This window comes from Sceloporus undulatus, chromosome 2 (genome assembly GCF_019175285.1).
Source record: "Sceloporus undulatus isolate JIND9_A2432 ecotype Alabama chromosome 2, SceUnd_v1.1, whole genome shotgun sequence".
Taxonomy (NCBI): domain Eukaryota; kingdom Metazoa; phylum Chordata; class Lepidosauria; order Squamata; family Phrynosomatidae; genus Sceloporus; species Sceloporus undulatus.
In genome coordinates, this window is record NC_056523.1 from 185,702,597 (window position 1) to 185,723,927 (window position 21,331).

General features: G+C 42.4%; 1 protein-coding gene across 5 annotated transcripts in view; it reads right to left on the minus strand.

Moving 5' to 3' along the window:
* Nucleotides 1-21,331, minus strand: part of CDK16 (cyclin dependent kinase 16) — an 81,804-nt gene that overhangs the window by 25,904 nt on the left and 34,569 nt on the right. For 4 of the 5 annotated variants that reach the window (XM_042449434.1, XM_042449436.1, XM_042449433.1 and 1 more), the window contains 8 exons: nucleotides 17,841-17,980; nucleotides 13,250-13,390; nucleotides 10,911-11,044; nucleotides 9,292-9,417; nucleotides 9,053-9,109; nucleotides 5,124-5,238; nucleotides 3,367-3,461; nucleotides 1,066-1,128 (listed from right to left, as the gene is read on the minus strand). In XM_042449434.1, coding sequence (XP_042305368.1) covers nucleotides 1,066-1,128; nucleotides 3,367-3,461; nucleotides 5,124-5,238; nucleotides 9,053-9,109; nucleotides 9,292-9,417; nucleotides 10,911-11,044; nucleotides 13,250-13,390; nucleotides 17,841-17,958 — 849 coding nt within the window. In that variant the 5' untranslated portion in view covers nucleotides 17,959-17,980. Of the gene's footprint in view, nucleotides 1-1,065; nucleotides 1,129-3,366; nucleotides 3,462-5,123; nucleotides 5,239-9,052; nucleotides 9,110-9,291; nucleotides 9,418-10,910; nucleotides 11,045-13,249; nucleotides 13,391-17,840; nucleotides 17,981-21,331 lie in introns of those variants that run through there. The other variant, XM_042449437.1, reaches the window with a different exon arrangement.

A 21,331-nucleotide genomic window follows, 5' to 3' on the forward strand; every position in this document is an offset into this window, starting at 1 on the left:
CCCTCTCCTCCTCAGTCCCTTCCTTCGGCCGAACGGGCTCCAAGGGGCCCTTTCGGCCAAAGGAGAGGGAGGGCGAAGGGAAGGGCTTGGGCACCCGTCCCAGGCCCTTCCCTTCAGCTCTTCCCTTCGGCCGAAAGAGAGAGGTCTGGCGGAGGAAAGGCCAGGGAGCCCAGGAGGAGGAGGACCCCCGCCCCCTTCCTGCCCTGCCCGCGGCTGTCTGGCAGCCGCGAGAACGGCAGGAAGGAGGAGGAGGTTCCTGCCTTGCCCACGGCTATCAGCCGTGGCCTCCGTCCAGGGAGCTCCTCCTCTTGAGGCTGGCTGGCCAATGGGGGCAGGTTGGAGCTCCAACAGCCCATCCCCTGCCAGCAGCCATTGGCCACCCAGCCCCAGGAGGAGAAACTCATATTTAGACCTGTGCGCGGCCCTGCAGGCGCGCACAGGACTAAAGGAAGCCGCTGGCAGCGACGCACTGTCTGCGGCCCGCCCTCCTCACCGCCGCCGTGGTACCGCCTGCAGCAATCAGTGGCAGGACCGGCCCACGGATCTGGCGGGGGTTGCCAACCCCTACATCTTACTTTTTAAAAGTATGAATATATACATACATACACACACACACGTATCTGGAAAAAGGGGCAAGAAAAAACACATAGAGAAGGAGGGAACTAGGAATTGGAACTTATTTGTACATGCATAACATTGAAAACTTTTCAGGACCATGTCAACAGAAATGACAACTACTCTAAGCCCACCCTCACATCTATGCAACATGTGCATTTATACTTGAGTCTTGAATATTGTACTCTAATCAGTGCTCACACTAAAATTTGTGTTAAAGGTGCCACAAGACTGCTTTCCCCTTTCCTTTCATACCCTTTATACTGAAACAGAGTAAAATGATTACCTTTTTGAAAGCAAACCAAACAAAACTGGTATCAAATCTTTAAGTAGAATCTCAGTCTGATCTGAGCCTTTATGAGTCATTTTGGTATAGGTACTCGCAGTAAAATAGACTCCACAGGAGTGCCAGAGGCCGAAATGGACAGACAAGTAGGAGGCAATACTTACCTTCACATTGTGCATATTTATTACATTGCCACAATCATCTAGATACTGTTTCAGGTCTTTATCCTGTGGGAGAAGAGAGAAACAAGATTGATTTTTTTTTTTACCCATGGAGTATGTTTAGCAAGTCATCTTAGTTTACTGACACAGAATTAAGTCTGTCGTGCCATGCGCTTGCAGCTGGAAGCAAGCCTCACTGAATTCAGTGGCTCTTGATTCTAATGGACCATACTTATACTATTATTAAGGCAATGGGATACCCTGGTGGAGGACTCCCCACAGGACCACTCCCAATAAAGAGCAGCTACACCTCACTGAGGCATACACAGTTGATCAGTATGGTGAAGGGGAGGTTTAGTGCACAATCTACATCCTAAGCCAGGCCCTTCCTTCTCACAGCAGCTTACTCAGATTGAAGATTGAGCTGAAAAGGATAGGGATACAGAGGAGACCTCAAGATCTCCTGAACCTACAATGTCCTAGTACCCTGAAGTCACAGCCAACTGAAAGAGAAAGGTTCAGTGGAGTCCTATGCCTCCAAGTAGGAAGGAAAGTTTCATTAGGACAATGTATCCAGATGTCTTGGGCTGATCCAAATGCTGTTGCAGAATCATAGGAGAAATTGGGGGGGCAAACTAGGTCCCTTGCACATGAGAGATCACAGCTGATTTTAAGATCCTGTTCCCAAAAACTCTTTTCTCTCTTCACCATGAAACTAGCCTACAAAATGACTAGACAGCTGTAGGCTAGGACTGGGCAACAGTCAGGGATCAGAGACCTGTACAAACCTTCCAGGGGCTGCAACTACCCCTTTCAAATTTGCAGCTGCATTTTTAAATTTTTAAAATTGGAGTGAACAAGTATGTCTAGGATGGAGTCCCATTTAACTGCCACACCACCACCCCTCCTGTGCTTCTCTAAAGAAGCTGTTCCACCACACTTTCAGACTTGCTTGGTGGGAACAAGGAAAAGGACCTTAGTGGCTGCTCCCAGACTTTGGAACTCCATCCCCCGAGAGGCCAAAATGGCATCATCCCTGCTCTTCTTTCACCAGCAGGTAAAAAACATTTTTGTGCCATCAAGCTTTTTCAGGCTGACAAGGGTTACACTTTTAAATGCAGTGCAATTCAGATTATAAGGTTTGTACAGTATATCCTTTTAAATTACATTTTAATATTTTTAATACTTAATGTTTTTAATTTCCTAAACTGTTTAATTGTTTTTTAAACTTTGTTTTTATAATTTGTAATGCTTTGTATTGTTCTTAATTTGTATTGCTTTAAATTTGTTGTGAGCCACTTTGAGTCTGTATGTCAGGAGAAAGATAGGATATAAATAAATTTTTACTTCATTTATTTATTATAAGAAGATCTAGAAGGGATTTTGTGCCGCTTTCAGTTTCATTTTTGGCAGAAAAGGTTCATTTTTTCAGGGGGATTATTTTGGAAAAGGTTTTGGATGAGAGGTTCAGTAAACCAGTAAAGGGTAAATCGTCAGGTTTTCAGGCTGTTTTGGTGAGCATTTCAGGGAGAAAATTACCACCACAAAATCAATTAGGAAGATCAGAGGTGGCCTTAAGAGGCTTCAGGGGTTGCAAAAAATGGGCCCGGGCCACATGTGGCCTGTGAGTGGATCTCCTCCACTCCTGCTTTAAAACTTAATGTTTATTCCCTACAGACTTTGCTTACAAGTGGAACAGGACTGCTAGGAGGAGAACATGGACTGTAAGCATTGTTTTAAAAAGGAAATAACATATATCTTCATTGCAGTAGTAGGCTCAGCTGCAACAATGGCCTGCAACCCCTGCTGTTGGGCATTGGAACCTTCCCTCTCTCAGCCCGTAGCCTTCCCATCTGAAACAGGGAGATTACAGCACTATTTTATAGGGTGGTGAACATGAAGGAGGCCATGTATGTGAAACACTGAGCATTCTTGTGAAACACTGAGAATTCTTGGAATTCTTATATATATGTATTAGGTATTGCAATAACTGTCACTTTTAGAAAACTAAGCTTTTGGGAATTCCCATGTAGGGAACAAAATTTTCCTAGTGAACTGACTTTTTTGTGACAATACTGAGAAATCACTGAAGAAAAATTCAGTCCCCCTCATAAAACCTCAGTTCTCTTGACCCCTGGGAGATGGCTTATGATATTTTGTCATTTAAATATCATCTCTGTTCAAACCAAGTTGGCATATTGATTTGTTTATTTGATGCTCATTTTGCTATTCCTTTTTCATTTCAATTTGTAAAGAAAAACAAATTCTAATGTAATGTTGTTATCCATTCCAGCATTTACTCACTAAATACTCGAAGACAAGTGTGAGGGATTTCTCTGTATGGATGATATCATGCAGGGTCACTATGTTGGCATGTTTCAAATCTTTCAGAAGTGAAACTGGAAGGGAGACAGGGGGAAAGAGAAAGAGGGAAGCAACCACAAGGTGAGATCTGGATCATAAACACATCTCTTAGTGCAATGCACTCATTTTCAAACTCTTATACTTTAAGAGAATGGCTCACACAGGCCTGTTACAGACTGCCAAAATAAAGCTGCTTCGGGTCTCTTTGGAGGTACGCTGTTTAAATGATGCATGCATCCTAAGAATCCGGAAGCTGCACCAAAAGCTGCACTCCAGTGCTTAGGAATGGAGTGTGGCTTTGGAGCGACCTCCGGACTCTTAGGACTCATGCATCATTTAAATAGCATATCTCCAAAGAGACCCGAAGCAGCTTTATTTTGGCAGTCTGTAACAGGCCACACTGTACAAAACGAAATAAACAAAAGCTCCTCTAAACCCAGTGCACACCTCAGAGAAGAGGCTGCCTTCTGTATCTCTGTATGATACGTGATCTGGCTGCCTGGGTAATTTTGTAATACAATCTTGGAAATTGAATTTTATAACTATGAAAATGGAAGCTAACCACTCTGTATCCCCTGTGTGTACCATATATACCATCAATTTCTCTGCATTCATGCATACAGTTCTGTCTCCAATTCCTTCCTATTTCAATGCCTCATTGAGGATGACAATATTTTTCTTCTTCTGCCCTTGCAGACTAGGAGGAGAGCTACACATTTCTGTACATACAAACTGACAGAGGCTGGAGAGAAAAACTTTACCCTACATACTCATTTAGCTAAGCAGACAGATGGCTGAGGAAGGATGGAAAGGGTTGCAGCCATGGCCTGAGTTCTAGCTGAAGCTTAGTTAGTGGACTTGCTAGGCCATATGACTATCTACTCCATGCTCCCTTCCCCTATCAATTCCTCCAAATGACCACATTTGTGCCTGGCCATTCATTCCCCCTCCCCATTTTGTGGAGCCTATCGATTGCAAATCTCAGGGTTTCACTGAGCTTACTGAGTCCTCCCCTCTTGTGTATGAGATGTGTTATTTCGGCTACTTAAGGATTAGTACATGCCACTGAATACTGATAACAGATGGGCTGGTTATGCCGTACCTAGGTTTGTGCCTCTGCCTGATATATGATTCACCCAGAGTCTTATCTGCCTATATAAATCCATTTGTATGTCTCACTGATAAACATTTTCTTCCTTTTTTTGCAAATATCTTCTAATTAGCCTTCATAAAAATGTTCAGCATATGACACACACACACACTCACACTGGTGCATGACTAGTTAGATGGTTCATGAAACTGGCTATAACATCCTATGCCTTCCAGTGGCTGTATATTCTTCTAACTAGTTGAAATACCTTACTTTGTATTTTTATGTACTGATTCAGTGTGCATTTCTTAGCCATCTTTCAAGACAATTGTTTTCTCAAGGCAGATTAGTGTCAAATAAATCATTTTTTTAAAAGCCCTTAAATTTGAACACTTCAAGATACAGTTAGACACAATTACTATTACTTGACATCTTCAAATATCACACAACTATTGTGATTCAAAGCTAGAGAGAAACAAAGTACAGTGCGCCCTTGTTTCACGCAGGGGATCCGTTCCAACCCCCCCCCCCCCCGTATGTTTTGAAACTGTATGTTTCAAAAGCCCTCATTAAAAGGAGCCATGGATGGAGTCAGCTATCAACCTACCTTCCCGGATGGCTGTGCAAGGGGCGCCTTCTTCATGCTCAAGACGGATTTCCTTCAGGGCCACCAGGTTGTCAGTGAGTTTGCTTTTTCCCTTGTAGACAGTGGCGTACGTTCCCTGAAATGGAAGAAACACTGCTTAGGAGAATCATACAATGCACCACCTTGCATCAATTGTCCACTCCCCAACACAATCCCCTTTCAGTTTTAAGCTTTATCTTTATCTACAGTTTACTTTGAGGTACTCTCCCTGCCACCAAAGAAATATCACATCCCCAACCTACTCAAAAATGGCATATAAAACTACAACTTAAACACAGCTTTCAGTTCTGTATCCTTACAACACCCTCTCCTAAGGCCTTCCTTCCTGTTTATTGTACTATGACCCCCTCTCTTCAAAATTCCTGGGTATCCATCTTACTGGGCCTAATTCAGGCGGAGGCAGTGAGCCTCCATCTCAGTTGCACCACTTGAGGCTTCAGGGGAGAGCTCAGGTCACTAGTATTGTCTTTCATACAATACTAGTGTTTTAGGCTAGAAGACTAGAATCCTTCTTTCCCAATACGTACCTTGCCACATAGAGTAAACATACTGTATGGGTGAGCATTCAATAATGTAAGACCCCACCTGCAGGCTAAAGTGATAGAGTCCAAACAGAGACTTTGCCATCATCATGAGGCCACAGTATATCCCCTGTCATCTATCTTCCATCTGCCTGTTGTTATGAGCCTTCAAGTCATTTCCATCATATGGCAACCATATCACAGGGTTTTCTTGGCAAGATTTGGTTAGAGGGGGTTTGTTATTGCCTTCCTCTGAGGCTGAGAGAGTGTGACTTGCCCAAGGTCACCCAGTGGATTTCAATGGCTGAACAGGGATATGAACCCTGGTTTCCAGAGTCATAGTCCAACACTCAAATCACTACACCATGCTGGCTCAATATAAAGTCAAAGTAAACGCCTCAGATCCTGGGGTACTCATTTAAGAGCATCAAGGGATCAGCAGGAGGTAGAAGCCAGGACAGGGAGTTGCTTACCTCATGGCAAACCACCAGCTCAGTTCCAAGATCCCATCTACCTACCCAGCAATCATGCATCTTCTTCCCATGCAACAAATGTGGCTAGGAAATATGCAATGAATAAATGAACTGAAGTACAGTAATTACAAGAATCCACAGTCTGTAATTATCATTATTGTCATCATCATAACTCAAAGGGCCGAAGTTGTGGAACGACCTGCCGGAAGAGATCCGCCATATCTCCACTCTTACAGACTTCAAAAAGGCTCTTAAGATAGATCTCTTCCAGCAGGCCTTCTCAACCTAGGTAACTCTAGCTTCCTCCCTTGTGTATGAATCATAGAATCATAGAGTTGGAAGAGACCACAAGGGCCATCCAGTCCAACCCCCTGCCATGCAGGAACTCTCAGTCAAAGCATCCCTGATAGATGGCCATCCAGCCTCTGCTTAAATATGATCTCAATTTTCTGATGTATGTCTCTCTGCCCGCCAAATTGTTTTTAATTTTAACCTAATGCTGTATTGCATTTTATTGTTTTTAAAACTCTGATTGTTTAGTTCTAGTTTTAATACTGGAGAGGGGATTGGGAAGGAACTATTTAGTATTTTATTGTCATGTATTTTTACTGTTATAACCCACCCGGATTCCTAGTGATTGGGTGGGCTAGAATGAATTTGTTTATTTGTTTGTTTGTTTATTATCATTACCCACCACAATCATCATCTCTGCTCCAGATCTTTCCATGTATTGCTGACTAGAATTTTGGATCTTTAGTAATTCAGAAGAGCCAGCATGGTATAGTGGTTCAAATGTTGGACTTGGACTCTAGAAGACCAGGATTTGGGGCAAGTCACACTCTCTCAGCCTTTAAGAAAGGCCATAGCAAACCCTTGTTGAACAAATCCCACTAAGAAAACCACATGATATGTTTGCCTTCAGGTTACTGTAAAGTCAGAAATAACTTGAAGGCCCACAACCACAAAAGGATTCAGATTCTATTCAAAAACCTAGGAATTAGTGAGGCATCATCATCATTGATATATTTTATCCTACCCTATTGTCTAAGATCTGTGGGCAGCTGATCATAAAATTATTGTTTTTAAAAAAATAAATTTAAAACAGTAACTAATTAATTTTAAGCATTTTAAGAGCATATTAAGCAACTGAACAATGAAAAAGTTGGGTAATTAAAATAGTTAAAAGAAGTGTAAAACTCTGCATATTTAATAATTAGAATGAAATCATTAGGTACCCAAAGGTTTTAGTAAAAAGCCAAAAAGCCAGAATGAAACCAACACTGGTGCCAATAGGGCTTCCAAGGAGAGAAAATTTTATAAATGGAGTGCCATAACAGGGAAGGCCCTCTCCCATGTCATCACAGAGTATATACTGCTCCTACTGGTGAGACATAGAGGAACCCCCCCCCCCCAAGTATATCTCAATCCAAGTGCAGGCTTCTACAGAGAGAGATGCATCCTCAAATATCAAGATCCCAAACCAGTGACAACTTTAAATACCCACACCAGCATTTAAAATTCAGACCAGAAACATATTGGTAACTAGTGAAAACTCTTTAAAACTTGTATTATGTGGTTTCTATAACAATTTCCACTTAGCAATCCAGCTGCTTCATTTTACACAAGCTGCAGCTTCCAAGTCATCTTCCAGGGCAGCCCTACAGACAGTGCATAAACTGCAGTAGTCCAACCAGGAGATTGCCAGAGCATGAAATACTGCAGCCAGGTAGTGATGGGTAAATGCAGACAATTTTGTTTAGGGCTGTAAGAGGGAGATTCCAGATAACAAAACTGGATAGCTGTGACTGATTCAGAGGCAGTGTGGGATGACTAGGGCTGGTGGGTCATTTCCAAGGCCAGGTGAGGAACAATTTATAAGACATGGTTTCAGAAAAAAGCTTATCACTAGACTGGATTGACTAGGGTCATGTGAGTTCTCTGGTCTGTGGTGGAAAAGAATGATTTTCTCTTGACTTGATAACCTCAAATGTAGTTATCACAACCCCTTTCCCTTATTAACTGTCTCAAGAGCCCCATTAATACATCCAGTCTGCAGACTGGGAACAGGTTAACATGGATTTGGGGATTTTAGATCAAGTCCTTGAGAATATTAGATTTCATGTGAATTGACGGGTTTCAAATTCATGTACCAACCAGGGGGAAAGAAACTAGGGAAAGGAAACATTATAACACCATTCTGGAGCCAACTAATCTTAAATCCAAGGTTCTCTCCACTAGACTAAATTGATTCACTCAAGTTGACTGGAACAAATCAGCCGTAATAGACATCACTGAGTTGTCAAGAGCTGGAGATCTGATTGGCATAAACAGGCAAATATACCATGTTGATCAAACTTCTTTGCTCTGAATGTGGTGTACCACCTATAATGCTGGGTCAGAACTGGGAAGACCCAGGTTCAAATTTTTACTCAGGATCTTTGGGATCAGACATAATCACTCAACCAAACCTACCTCACAGGGTTGTTGTGAGGAAAAACAGCAGGAGGGAAAATCATATACACCACACTGAGCTCCTCGGGAGAAAAGCAAAATAAAAATGACCACCTGATAAAAAGCACTTAAAATAAGCATGAAAAGAAAGATTTCTCAGCCAAGGTAAAGCAATCCAACAGTTACCACAAGTGCCTCTTAGACTGGAATCCTGCACAAGGTCTTTATTCTTGCCTATGGTGTAGTAGCCAGAGTATTGGACTAGCTCAAATCATGGTTCAAATTTCCAATGAGCTGGGAAACTCAATAGGTGACCTTGGGCTAAACACTGGTCTCTTGGTCTGAATTGCACTGGGTTGTATGAGAAAAATGTGAGCTCACTGCCTTGAGTTCACTGTGGGATAGAAATGGAACAAACACATAAATGGAGAGTGACGGCACTCACCTCTCCCAACTTGTCCAGCTTCACATACGTCTCCAGCTTCCCAAAACCAATCTCCGACTGCAGGAGAAAGCACATAGTGTGAGAAGTTGCTCCCTTCTAGCTGTGAATGCTGTAAAAGGCCAACAGCAGCAGTGGCTACTCATCTACAGCTCCAGTTACTCCTTCAGCTTCAATGAAGATACAGCTGCCAACAGTATGGGGTAGAGGGAGGCAGAAAGGTGGTGGAGGTTCTCACTTACCAAAGAGACTCTCCGTAACCGTCTGCTCAGGGGCTTGTCAAAGAGAGGGCTGTTGAGGGTTAGCTTCTCCAGATAGCCTTCAGGCAAACGGATGTCAGCCGGGAGCGACAAGCGCTTGTTAATGTCCTATAGCGGAACAGGGATAAATCGGGTAAGCCTTGTTACTAAGGTCCCAAAAGTGACAAGCATGCAAATATTTTTTGCTTGCCTTCTTCTTAAGAAGAGATCCACTTATGAGTAAAAAGAAGGCTAAGAAAAAAAATCCTGTAGGTTCGAACTGCAGCTGTCATCCAGAGAAACAGAATGCTGGGTTTCTCTTTCATTGGCTCACTGTGCTTCCATACTAGCCCTTTCCTCTGCAGCTCCAAGTGGGCTGCCAAAAACACTCTGTCCAGCTTTTCCGTGCCCAATCACTCCCCTGTATGGAACTCCTAGCTGGAAATGGAGATCAGATGTGGTAAAATACAAGATTGAAGCTGGGATAAAGCTAGAGCTAATGAATCTGCAAGGAAGCACAGTTGCTCCCTCTCTGGTGATGACACACTGAGCAGAGGTGAACAGCACCCAATGCTTTCTGACAGCTTGTTCAAGGGTAGCGTCCATTATGCAGGATTCCTTTCCTAAGGGGATTCACCAGGATTGGCCTCTTCAGGTTTTCAGAAAGGCGAGGGCCCTTTTAAAAAAAAGTTCCTCAAGATAATTGGAGGCAATTCCGTGGCAGTGGTGTGAGTTTCATTCACAAACCTCACAGACAAGTCTTCCATATGTGAAACCTGAAACGCACCACAAAGGATAAAGTGTCCAGCTGAGGAATCCTGTGTACAATCAGATATATTGCCAAGTAGCAATCTACATTCTTCTATCTGAAGCTCAGCCGTGCAGACTTTGCATGGTCCTGAGGACTGAAATTGCTTTGGGGGGGGGGGGGGGAGAGGAGCTATGTGTGAACTACACCACTTCTATGCATTCCCTTTCACCATGACTATGTCTACAAAGCAACTCAAAGAAGAAGAAGAAGACAACGACAGAGGTCCCTTTCACATTACACAATTAGATTGTTAGAATTCTACTTTAAAAGCCATGGCCATATCCTATGAAATCCTGTAATTTCTAAAATCTTTGACGAATTTTTAGAAATACTGGAAATCGTTTATATCTTTTATAGTGTTATAATGGGGACATGTATCCATTTTAGACTTTATTAAATGAATTACATTTGATTTTAAGTAGAAGCAAGAGAGAAAGAGAGATTATAATAAAAAATAAGGGATACAACCATTGGTTAATGTGGGGGGAAATTAGTAGTTTTTTGTATGCAGTTAAGTTTGTTAATTTGTGTCATTTCTTTATTTTTGTTATATACTTGTGTGTTTATAAACATATTTGCGTTTATTTGCTTGTATTAATAAAAAAATGTTTTTAAAGAAATCCTAAAATTTCTGGTTTCATGAGGTATGTAGTAAGTTTGAATGCCTCTGATCAAACTACAAATTCCAGTTCTGTAGAGTGGAGTCAAGGCAGTTAAAAGTGGAATCACAGTGGTGTAAATGGGCATTGTGAAGGGGAGCCAAGAGTCTCCCTCGCCATGGATTTTCCACCAGATCCTCCAATGCTCGCACCTCAGTGGAGATCTTGCGCGTTGGGTTGTTGCGCATACGCACTCGGACTGGAGACTGAACCTCATCTGATGACGTCCCCGATGCCTGGTCGCTCTCACCATCTGAACCCATCTTCAGGTCTTCTTGGACAATTTCTGTGCCAAGGAGAGGCAGAGATAGAGAGACAACAGGCAGAAAGAATTAGCAGCCTATTTCCTCCCATCCAATCCCTCTGACAGTTGTGAAACTGCACTTTGAAGAACAATAAAACCATTATTTTGTATGGAACCACTTTGTAATATTGGTAAATATTCAGCAGAGAGTCAGTGTGGTAGAGTGGTTTAGATGTTGGACAATGACTCTGGAGACCAGGGTTTGAATCCCTGCTCAGTCATGGAAACCAATAGATGACTTTGGCCAAGTCACACTCTTTCAGCCCCTGAGGAAGGCAAAGACAAACCCTCTCTGGAGAAATCTTGCTAAGAAAACCATGTGATAGGTCCACCTTATGGCTTCCAAAAGTCAGAAACTACTGGAAGGAACACTCTAAACAGAAACAACCCCACAGGGCTAAGTAAAGGGTTTTCTTTTTTAAATGATTATTTTCAATGCAAGAGTCTTGTCAACTAACTCTTAGCTGAGGCAGACTCTCTATCTAGACTCATCACCAATATTCCAGGCTAGGGATGGGGACTTGTGTCATCTTCCAGATGCTGTGAGATCAGGACTTGTAACAACTTTTTTTTTTACAGACTTTGGTGTCCCCCCCCCCCAAGTACCCTTTAAACACTGCTAATTAATTAAAGAATAACATGTTGGTAAGGCATTTGTCGTGCTGTTATTGTTACAGGCCTTCAAGTCAATTCTGATCTATACCACTCTACCCTACAGTTTTCTTGGCAAGACTTGTTCAGTGGAGATTTGTCATCACCTTCTTTTGCAAGTGAGACAGTATGATTTATCTTGGGTAACCCAGTAGGCCTGACTGACTGAGCCAGGATTCAGACCCTGGTCTTCCTAGTGTAACACCCAAACCAGTATAACACATTGGAACCTATATCAATAATATGCTAACTTTGATTACTTTTGTGCTTTTAAAAATAAGTTAAATACAAAAATCTCTTAAAATAATACTCCAAAAATTTAGCAATAGCTCCCCAAAAGCAAGGAAAAAGTAAATAATCTTCCCCCAACAGTTTCTAAGAAGTAGATGTTATTACACTTTTAAAAAGTTATGTTCCCACTCTTCACGTTAACTTTTAAAAGGTAGCAACACTGTAAGATTGTTATCATTCTCCCCATCCCTAAGCACGGGCCCTTGCTTATTCTCTAGGATTTGGGACATTTTAAACACCATGGACCTTAAAAGCTGTGTCCAAACAGTTTCAAAATCTTGTTGCTTTTTTTTAAACGGTTAGATGTACAGCCAACCCTCCATATCCATGGATTTCTTTATGCACAGATTCAACCATCCAAGGTGTGAAAATGTTTTTAAAATATATAAATTCCAAAAAGGAAGCCTTGATTTTGCCATTTTATATAAGGCACATCATTTTGCTACACCACTGTATTAATGGGCCTTGAGTATTCATTGATTTTGGTATCCACAGGGGTTCTGGAATCAAACCCCAGTAGATATCGAAGGACCACTGTATACTGGTTTCATGACAGTATCACTTCAGAGAAATATAGGGAAGCAAATTATATTGAGTCCAACTTATTGGACCATTTACCTCTGCATAGTACTGTCTTCACCGACTGGCACAGCTGACCAAGGGTCTGGAGAAAGAGCACTGCCCAGAATTACCAAGGACTGAGCCTGGGACCTTCTACACACCAAGCACATTTTATTTTATTTCATGTTCTTTTAAAACTACAGCTCTTTGGGTCCCCAGTGACCATGTTGAGTGGAGGAATTGTGGCAAATGTCATATTAAAAATAAATTTTTGCAAGCTCTGCATGGAAGCAAAACACATCTAAACCAATTCAGATGTGCAACTGACATAAAAGAAAGACACAAGGCTTCAGATTCACGTTGGTCCGGAAGTCACTCTTGAAGCAAAACTCACTGGGAGTCAGCCCTGGAAAGCCTGGTCTTCAACATCCTTACCCAAATCCAGCACCCTGGCCAAAGTCCTCCTGGAGCCAGGAAAGGGAATCCAAGACTCAGGGCTATCTACACTGCCTGGTCAAAGGATTCCCAGCTCTGCTGCTGCTTGCTTGATGGCGGAAGGTCCAAAAGTGTCAACAAGTGAGCTGAGACCCCCCAGAAGTCTCTCCATAGGCCAGCCAAGATTGGCAAGGCCAGTCTACCCAGAACAGGTAGCCCCTTTAAGGCAGTGAGAGATGCGATAATCACCTAGTCGGGCGGTGCGGTTGAGGTGAGTGCTCAGGCTGCGGCTGACGGCCAAGCGGGGCCTGCGGAAGGAGCCTGCGTAGTGATGCAGGAAGGCGTGAACGCTGCGGGAGGTGCTAGGACGCACACTCTTCACTGTGGGGCCTGGGGGGGAGGAAGGAAGGAGGGAAGCCCATGGATGGACAAATGGACAGACAGGCCAGGGGGGAGAGGCATGAATGATGACAGGGAAATGGGAAGGGATTGCAGAAATAGGGGAGTGTGGAGGGAGACACATGGGTGGTGCACATGACATATGAGGAGGCACATGAAATCAAGAAGAAGGGGAGAAGGGGACGCAATAGGAAGGGAGACACCAGTGAGAAGCAGCAGCAGGAAGAGAGGAGAGGTGTGGTGCAGTGGGGTGATGCAAAATGAGACAAACGGAAGGAAAATGGAGACCCAGAATAAAAATATCCCCCCATCCCCCACCAAGAAGAGAGCAAGGAAATCAAAGAAAAGGAAATACAATATAAGCACAAGGGAATGTAAAAGGGAGAGGAATGGAAATTGCACACATATTGCAAAGGAAAGGGGAACGTAAGAACTCATGACATCAATGAATGGGGGCAGAACATGTATAGAGGAGAGGAAAGGTAAGGAGAAGACAGAGCAAAAAGCACACTCAGCAGGACGCCAAATGTACAAGACAGCAGGTACAGAGCCGTCACACAAGCCGAGGGAAATCACCACCACAGTGAAGGAAGGCAGAAATAAAGCAGATACACAAAAAAGAAAAGAACAGGGGAAAAAGAAAAGAGAAATATGAAGGAAAGAAAAACCATAGAAAAATCAAAGCAGAATGGAAATCAAACTTAAAAATGAACCCCTGGCAGAGTGGTGGGGAGCGGGTATAATGGAGAGGCAAAACTTACCTGAGAGGGACAGCCTTCTCCCCAGCGTTGTGGTAACTGAAAATACTCTGGTCTGAATGATTAGAATGAACTCAAAACCATCACTGGTGATGCTGTTCATCCTGGACTATATGTAAGCACATCAAGGCCCTTTCCATACCAAAAGTGTCAGTTTACTGCATGGTCTCAAAGCAGAGTGTGGCTTCTAGTAAAGTTTCCAGGGCATCTATCCAGTTCCTTCGAATCCCATTCTTAAAAGCAAAGGATCACATTTCTAAACCTCACTGCTACATAGGCAAGCTTAACACAGGACAGCCAGTGCCAGCTAAATATGCTCATAAGGGTCTTTTTGGGTCAAAATGATGTTTTCGTTCTCCACAGCTTCTTCTCCTGTATTCATAGGCAAATCTTTCTTTCCCTCATTCTTTTAATGTGGTCTTGAATATCCCACATTTTGCCTTCCACAAGGAATATATATTTTATCAAACTGTTCTCAACAAAAGATAGGCCTATGGGAGTGATGGTTTATTGGAGAAACTTCTTGCCATCCACACCTCGCCCCACCCACCCACCCTTGTGGGCACCTACATCACCTAGGCATCTGAGACAGGACAGGATTGATTTCTCAAAATGCCTGGGTGCAGGAAGATAAGTTCAAGTCTCTTGTGTTGCTTCTCGCTGCTCCCGAGGTCAACACAACAGAGAGAAACCCCTCCATAACCCATCATTCCTGTGCATCTGTCATAGGATTTAGTTAGTTGATGATTATCCTGCCTTGCCAGAGGCACTTATTCCTAATTTGTACAAGAAAATTTGTAGTAGTTGGCTGATGAGTCCTGTTCTCCTTTCTCCTCAATTATGGCCCTCTTTTACAACAAGGACCAGCACCTTAAACTAGCAGGTGATGCTTAAATTCAAAATTTGATGGATGGTGCACGAGGAAGGCTAAGATATTTATATTTTATTTGCTAACAAATACGTTTGAGTATGTTGGAATTTCTGCAAAGGTCTTTGATCATTAGCAATACAGTTGGCCCTCTGTATCCACAGATTCAACTATCCAAAGCTTTAAAATATCTAAAAACAATATAAATTCCAAAAGCAAACCTTAATTTTGCAATTTTATATAAGGGACACCATTTCACTGCCACTGTATTTAACTGGCCTTGAGCATACATGGATTTTGGTATTTATTGGGGGGGGGGTCCTAGAACCAAACCCCAGCAGGTACCAAGGGCCCACTGTAAAAGTCTGACTGAACAACTAACATGGAATCCACAGTCTTGTAGCCAATATCACCTTCAGTCACAGGGCTGGGCAGAAGGAAAGGTGCTGTTCCCTGGTGGACCTCAGCCAAATTCTAGATCTAACACATGCCGATTGCTGAAATTATTGTAAAGAATGCAAGGCAAGGTGGATCTTGCCCTGATGCTGCCCGGCTCATTGTGTGTTCTTATGAAAGAATGCAGATTCAGCACTATTGAACACAACTTAGATACACCTCCACATTAAAAGGAGGAATGAGGAAAGCATTCAGTTTTGCTTTCTCTTGCATTCAGATTCAAAGTGACTCAAAGTACCACCACCATCACAGGCACATTTGACATGTGAGAGAGAGCCTTCTCAGTGGCTGGCTGCAGACTGTGCAACTCCCTCTCACAGGTTCATTTGGGCCTCTCTCCCTTTCCTTTTGCCAGCAGGTAAAGAACCTTCTATTCAAACCAGCCTTTGGCTTATACAGTAATTTATATGGCAGAAGGATTTTCAATGGGCATGTGTGTTTGCCTTTTTTAACTATGTCTTCAACAATGCTCCAGTCCCTAACCCTTCAAATATGCAACAGATGCCTGTAGTGAAGTAGAACCACAAAGACAAGGAGGCTGTCTAGATTGTGCCGTTAGAGCTTGGAAACATTTTGGACTATAGTTCCCCAAATCCTCAAGCCAGAACCATCATAAAATCAAATTTTTCTAAGCTCTTACTACAGGTTCTAGACAGCCTCCTTATTCTTTTTCATCTGTTTTGTTGCTGTGTGCTCTTAACAATTAGAGATATCTAAATGATTTGAAGTGTGCTGCTAATTATTTCCCTCCTTGAACCTTTTTACAATGTGGTGGATTTTAAAAAAATAGAACAGGTTGTATTATATGAGTTGGAATGATATGTATGAGGTCACAATTTATTTTCAAAAATTTCATTTCAGGTTTAGAACTTGCACTCATTTTTAAAAACTGAAACCCATCTCAAAATACAGTAGGAATGTCATAAACCTATGCAGATGGGTTATGATGGACACTCACTAGGAGACAGTGATAGCTGGGTAAAGCAAAGGAGTCTCATCACCGACTATGGAAATCAGTCTGAACAAACTATCAACTTATTTTCATGTATGTATGCTTTCTCTCTGGAAGCTTAAGGGCAAGAAATGTCCTCTTCAAAAAAATACAATTGTTCTAAGACAGGAGTGGAAAACAGGTAATTCTTCAGATATTGTGGGACTACAATTTCCATAATCCGTCACCACTGGCTAATTTGGTTAGGGCTGGTTAGTATTTTCACAACACACATTTTCTACCCTGTTCTATGTTTTCGAGGCACCCAATCATATTCTGCACCAGATGGCACACACTGTACAAGTTGAGCCCCCCCCTTATTGGACCAGAAGTGTTTGGGTTTTTGCATTTTTTCATATTTTCGAATGTCTGCATATACATAATGAGATGTCTTGGAGATGGGATCCAAATCTACACATGACATTCATTTATGTTTCATACACACCTTATGCAATTAAAGGTAATTTTAAACATAATATTTTTAATAATTTTGTGCATGAAACAAAGTTTGCATATACTGAACCATAAGAAAGCAAAGGTGTCAGCCATCCATGTGGACTATTTTGGAGTATTTCAGAATTCCAGATAAGAGCTACTCAACCTGTAGTACATTCCTGACCATAGGAAAACATATGATTCCATCTTATACTGGAACACTACAAGGAACATTATTTGAGACCACCCTGGAAGCCAATTTGGAAGTTTCAATTGATCCAGGATGCCACTGCCTGTGTGTTGACTAGGGCCAAGAAGTCAGAAAGTGTAACTCTGATATAGCATCAGCTCTGCTAGCTGCCAGTAAGTTTTTGGTTCCAAGTGAAAGAGAGGTCTTAAGCTTCCAAGCCCTAAACAGCTTGAGTCTATGCTACCTGATGAAGCAACCTCTCCATCTAATACTTTCCCATGCATGAAAATCTACTGCAAGTCTTTCTCAAATTCTTGCCATTAAGAACTGTTAGACCAGGGTATACAAGCAACAGGGCCTTCTCAGCAATGACCCCAAGAGGGTGGAATTTCTTTCTTACTGAGGTATGACCATGTTTGCAGCGATATAGTCAAACATTAAAGGTTTTGCTGCTTAAAGCTGCTTTTGACTGAATTTGAACTAGGTCATCCAATCAGAGTAGCTTTGCAAAGTATTTTTTCTGCCCAGTGCTATGTATGTTGTCTCCGATACAAGAAATTGGGAGACTGACTTTTTCAGACCATGCTGACTGAGGGAGTATAGATTCTGGAAAAGCCATTTCTCTTGTCTTCATGCTGCTTTGTGAGGGCGCAGCCCTGAAAAACAGCTTTTAAAAATACTTTAAACTGATTGGTCAAGGCTGCATACCCTCCACCTCTGCATCAGACAATGGGAGAGCTCACCATTATCACTGATGTTGTTCTCCTCTATATTGATGGGCTCATTGAGGTTCTTTTCTACCGTCCGGCTCCCCCGCAGTGTCATGGACAGCTGCCTCTTGATCTTCTTCATCCGATCCATGGTGGGGTAATGGCTGGAGTCACTGCCAGGGGTGAAGGGTACGGAAAGGGTGGACAAAAGCAACAAGAGGGGGGAAAAGGAGGTTACCCAGTATATTAAACACAGAGAGGGACTTTCACTTGACATACATTAGCAAAATCTGCTGCTGTATTTGTTCAGTTTGCAAACCTACTTCTCAACCCATTAAATTATCCATGAAAACATAATGCTACTTTAAAAAAAAAATTAAACGTCTGAATGTGCATAGTCAAGTAAAGCAGACAAAAAACAAAGGGCCTGCAAAGTTTTGCTGTGCTTCCGAGTAATCTAAACATTTGCTTCTTGGGCCTTTGAACACTCAACTCACACGTTACCTACAAACTTAGGTGTCTTTTTTTTCAAATACGTTAACTGCATTTTTACAAATGCAATATATTTATGTTCACAGCTAAATACCATGAGCATTGCAAACAGAAGTCTGACTAGCAATTTCAAACCAATATGCATTTCCTCGCCTAATCTCACTCTTGGACCACACAGATTTCCTCTCCCTTCCCATTCTATCCCTTATTTTTTTTTCTCCTAAGATTTATCCCTTGAGCTTTCTCTACTTCTTTTTATCCTTCTTTCACCCCGACTATCACCCCCAACTCCCCCTCTTCTACTACCATCTTGGCTTTCACCAGTTTAGTTAGTTTCAACCTTCCTCTGATCAGACCTATGAAAGCAATTTTAGACTGTGTGCATGCTGTGTTCCTTCAAGTTAATTCAAGGCAAACCTAGCATGCGGGTTTCTTAGAAATTTCAGAGGAGGTTTGCTATTGCTTTCCCTGAGTCTGAGAGCATAGGATTTTCCCACCACTCTTAGAATTCCCAAGCAATACAGCAGAGACCAGAGTGACTAGGTGACTCTGGAAGTTGTAGTCCAAAACAGCTACTTCCCTGAACTATATCCCTATATTTTCCTTCCCTGAATGTTTTCATCTACTCTGCCTTTTTTTCTAGCTTCTGAACAACTCCATCAATGCCAAGCAGAAACCCTTCTTACTGTGAAAAGAAGGCATATTAGCCAGTCATTGCCAAAAGTAATCTCAACCAACACAACTGTAAAATGCTTCATGATCTAGATGTGCACTTATTTATTAGCTATATGTTTCCAATAACTTCATGTTGGAGTAGATAGCTCACTTCCTCTCCATTTCATCCTTGCCTTAACAACCCTGCAAGGTAGATCAGATTGAGAAAGTGTGTGTTACTCATCAAAGACTACCCAGTGAGTTTCATGTCTATGTGAGAATTTAATCTGGGTCTCCCAAGTGTCTGTCCAATACCCTAACCAGTATATCATACTGACTCTCATTAAACAGCCTTTTTATTGAAATTAGAAGATGGCTTTCTACATGGAGACATGGAGGGTATCAAGTTGCCTGCCTTTGTTGTGGTATGTCTTCAAATCATTTCCAACTTATGCCACCTAAGGTGAATTCATCACAGGGTTTTCTTGGCAAAGATTTGTTCAGAGAGGGTTTGCCCTTGCCTTCTTCTGAGGCTGAGAATATGATTTGCTCAAGGGCACCCAGTGCATTTCAATGAATAAGCAAGGATTCGAACCCTGGTCTCCAGATTCATAAGCCAATGCTCCAACCCCTACACCATGCTGGCTCTCACAGAATACCCTTAACATAGCAGAAAGAATGTGACAGGTGAAGAGTGGATGTTGCATTTACAGACTAAGGTAATCAACCTGGTGAGACCAGATGCCCTCACTGCCAAGGAGGATGAGGCACTGCAAAACATAGGTCATTAAAAAAAAATGTAGGACATTACAACACAAAAGCTAAAATACTAACGGAAATGTAAATTCATACTTCATCATGCTCCAAATGGAAAACTTTGTGGAATTTCTCCTGGACAGAAGGTTGAAATGTAGGATATGTCTGGGAAAAAGGAGGACGTCTGGTCACCCTTCGAGAAGAGTGTTGAAGAGCAAATGCACTTTGTGAAAGTTACCGTCATGTGGCAGCACAACCAACCATATCTACTCATGCAAACTCATCAGTTCTTTTTCTTAAGAGTGAAACCATGCACAAAAATTTGATCATGCCAGGTAAAAGGGCCTCCAGGCAAAGGTGGCTTGTGAGACTAATCAGTTGGCCATCCCTGGCGAGGTGAGAGGTATAAAAGTTCTCTGGGGAGCAGGCAGTAAGAGATGGGAGCAACTAGGAAGTATTTTGAGAAAGGGCAAGCCTGAGTAATAGGAGGCCTGGGAATAGGTTTTAGGAAACCGATTCTAAAAGGAGGAAGCAGTCAATTAAGAGCTTTCAGCATAGCTTCCAACTTCCAAGGTGGACTTTTTTTATTGTGTTTACTGTTAGTATGTTTATGGTGTGTATGTGTTGTTGTTGTTGTTGTTGTTGTTGTTGTGTGCCTTCAAGTTGTTTCCAGCTTATGGTGACCCTAAGGCGAAACTATTGTGAGGTTTTATTGGCAAGGTTTGTTCAGAGTGGGTTTGCCATGGCCTTCACCCGAGACTAAGAGCTTGTGACTTGCCTAAGGACACCCAGTGAGTTTCATGGCTGAGCTGGGAAGTTAGTACATGTGTAGGTATAAGTAGTAATTGGATTCTCCCCCCCCCCCCTATTTTTTTCTCAGATGGTACGTATTTCTCTTTGGCTTTAAAATGTTTCATTAAAAAAATTTTTTTAAGCGAGCTTACAGCACGACAACCTTTTCCAACTTGGTACCTTCTGGATGTCTCAGGCTCCAATCCCCTTTGTATCTTTTCCTTCAGGCAACAAAAGGTATTAAACAAGCCCTGGATGGTGAGATCCAACAGGCTTGGTCAGCACAATAGCTTGCATAAACTAAGTGTACCATCTGAGCCTATGATATTCCCCAGAAGCATATGGGCTCTCTAGCAGAAGGATTTCTAGGCTGGTAAATTGAGGTGGAGAAGCTTCCCTGAAGAGAGAAAAAGAAGATAGAAATCCACCCCTCTGAGGCATCAGAGATTGCCAAGGCTGATGGGTTTGCTGCATGGTGCAGGGGGGCTGGTGGTGGAAAGGAATCAAGCCAAGTTTTTCTTTTGGAGAGAGACGGCTTTTATTTCGTGCTTATCTCCATATTTGGAGCTGGGAAGCAATTTTGCCCCAGGTCAATTTGGCTAGCAACAGAATTAGCATAATTCATTCCTAGCACATCATTTGGAGGGTGTGTGTCCGTCTGCACCATGCACAAAGCCCCACCCGCGGCTGATGATGAAAAGAAAGATGATTTCACCAGAGGTTTGAACCAGCCCAGTTTTGGTCAGAGGCTGTATTTTTGGGTAGTCCTTGCTTCCAACTACCTCCTGAACTTTCCTCTAATGAATCGTAAGGATTAAATTTAGTACAAA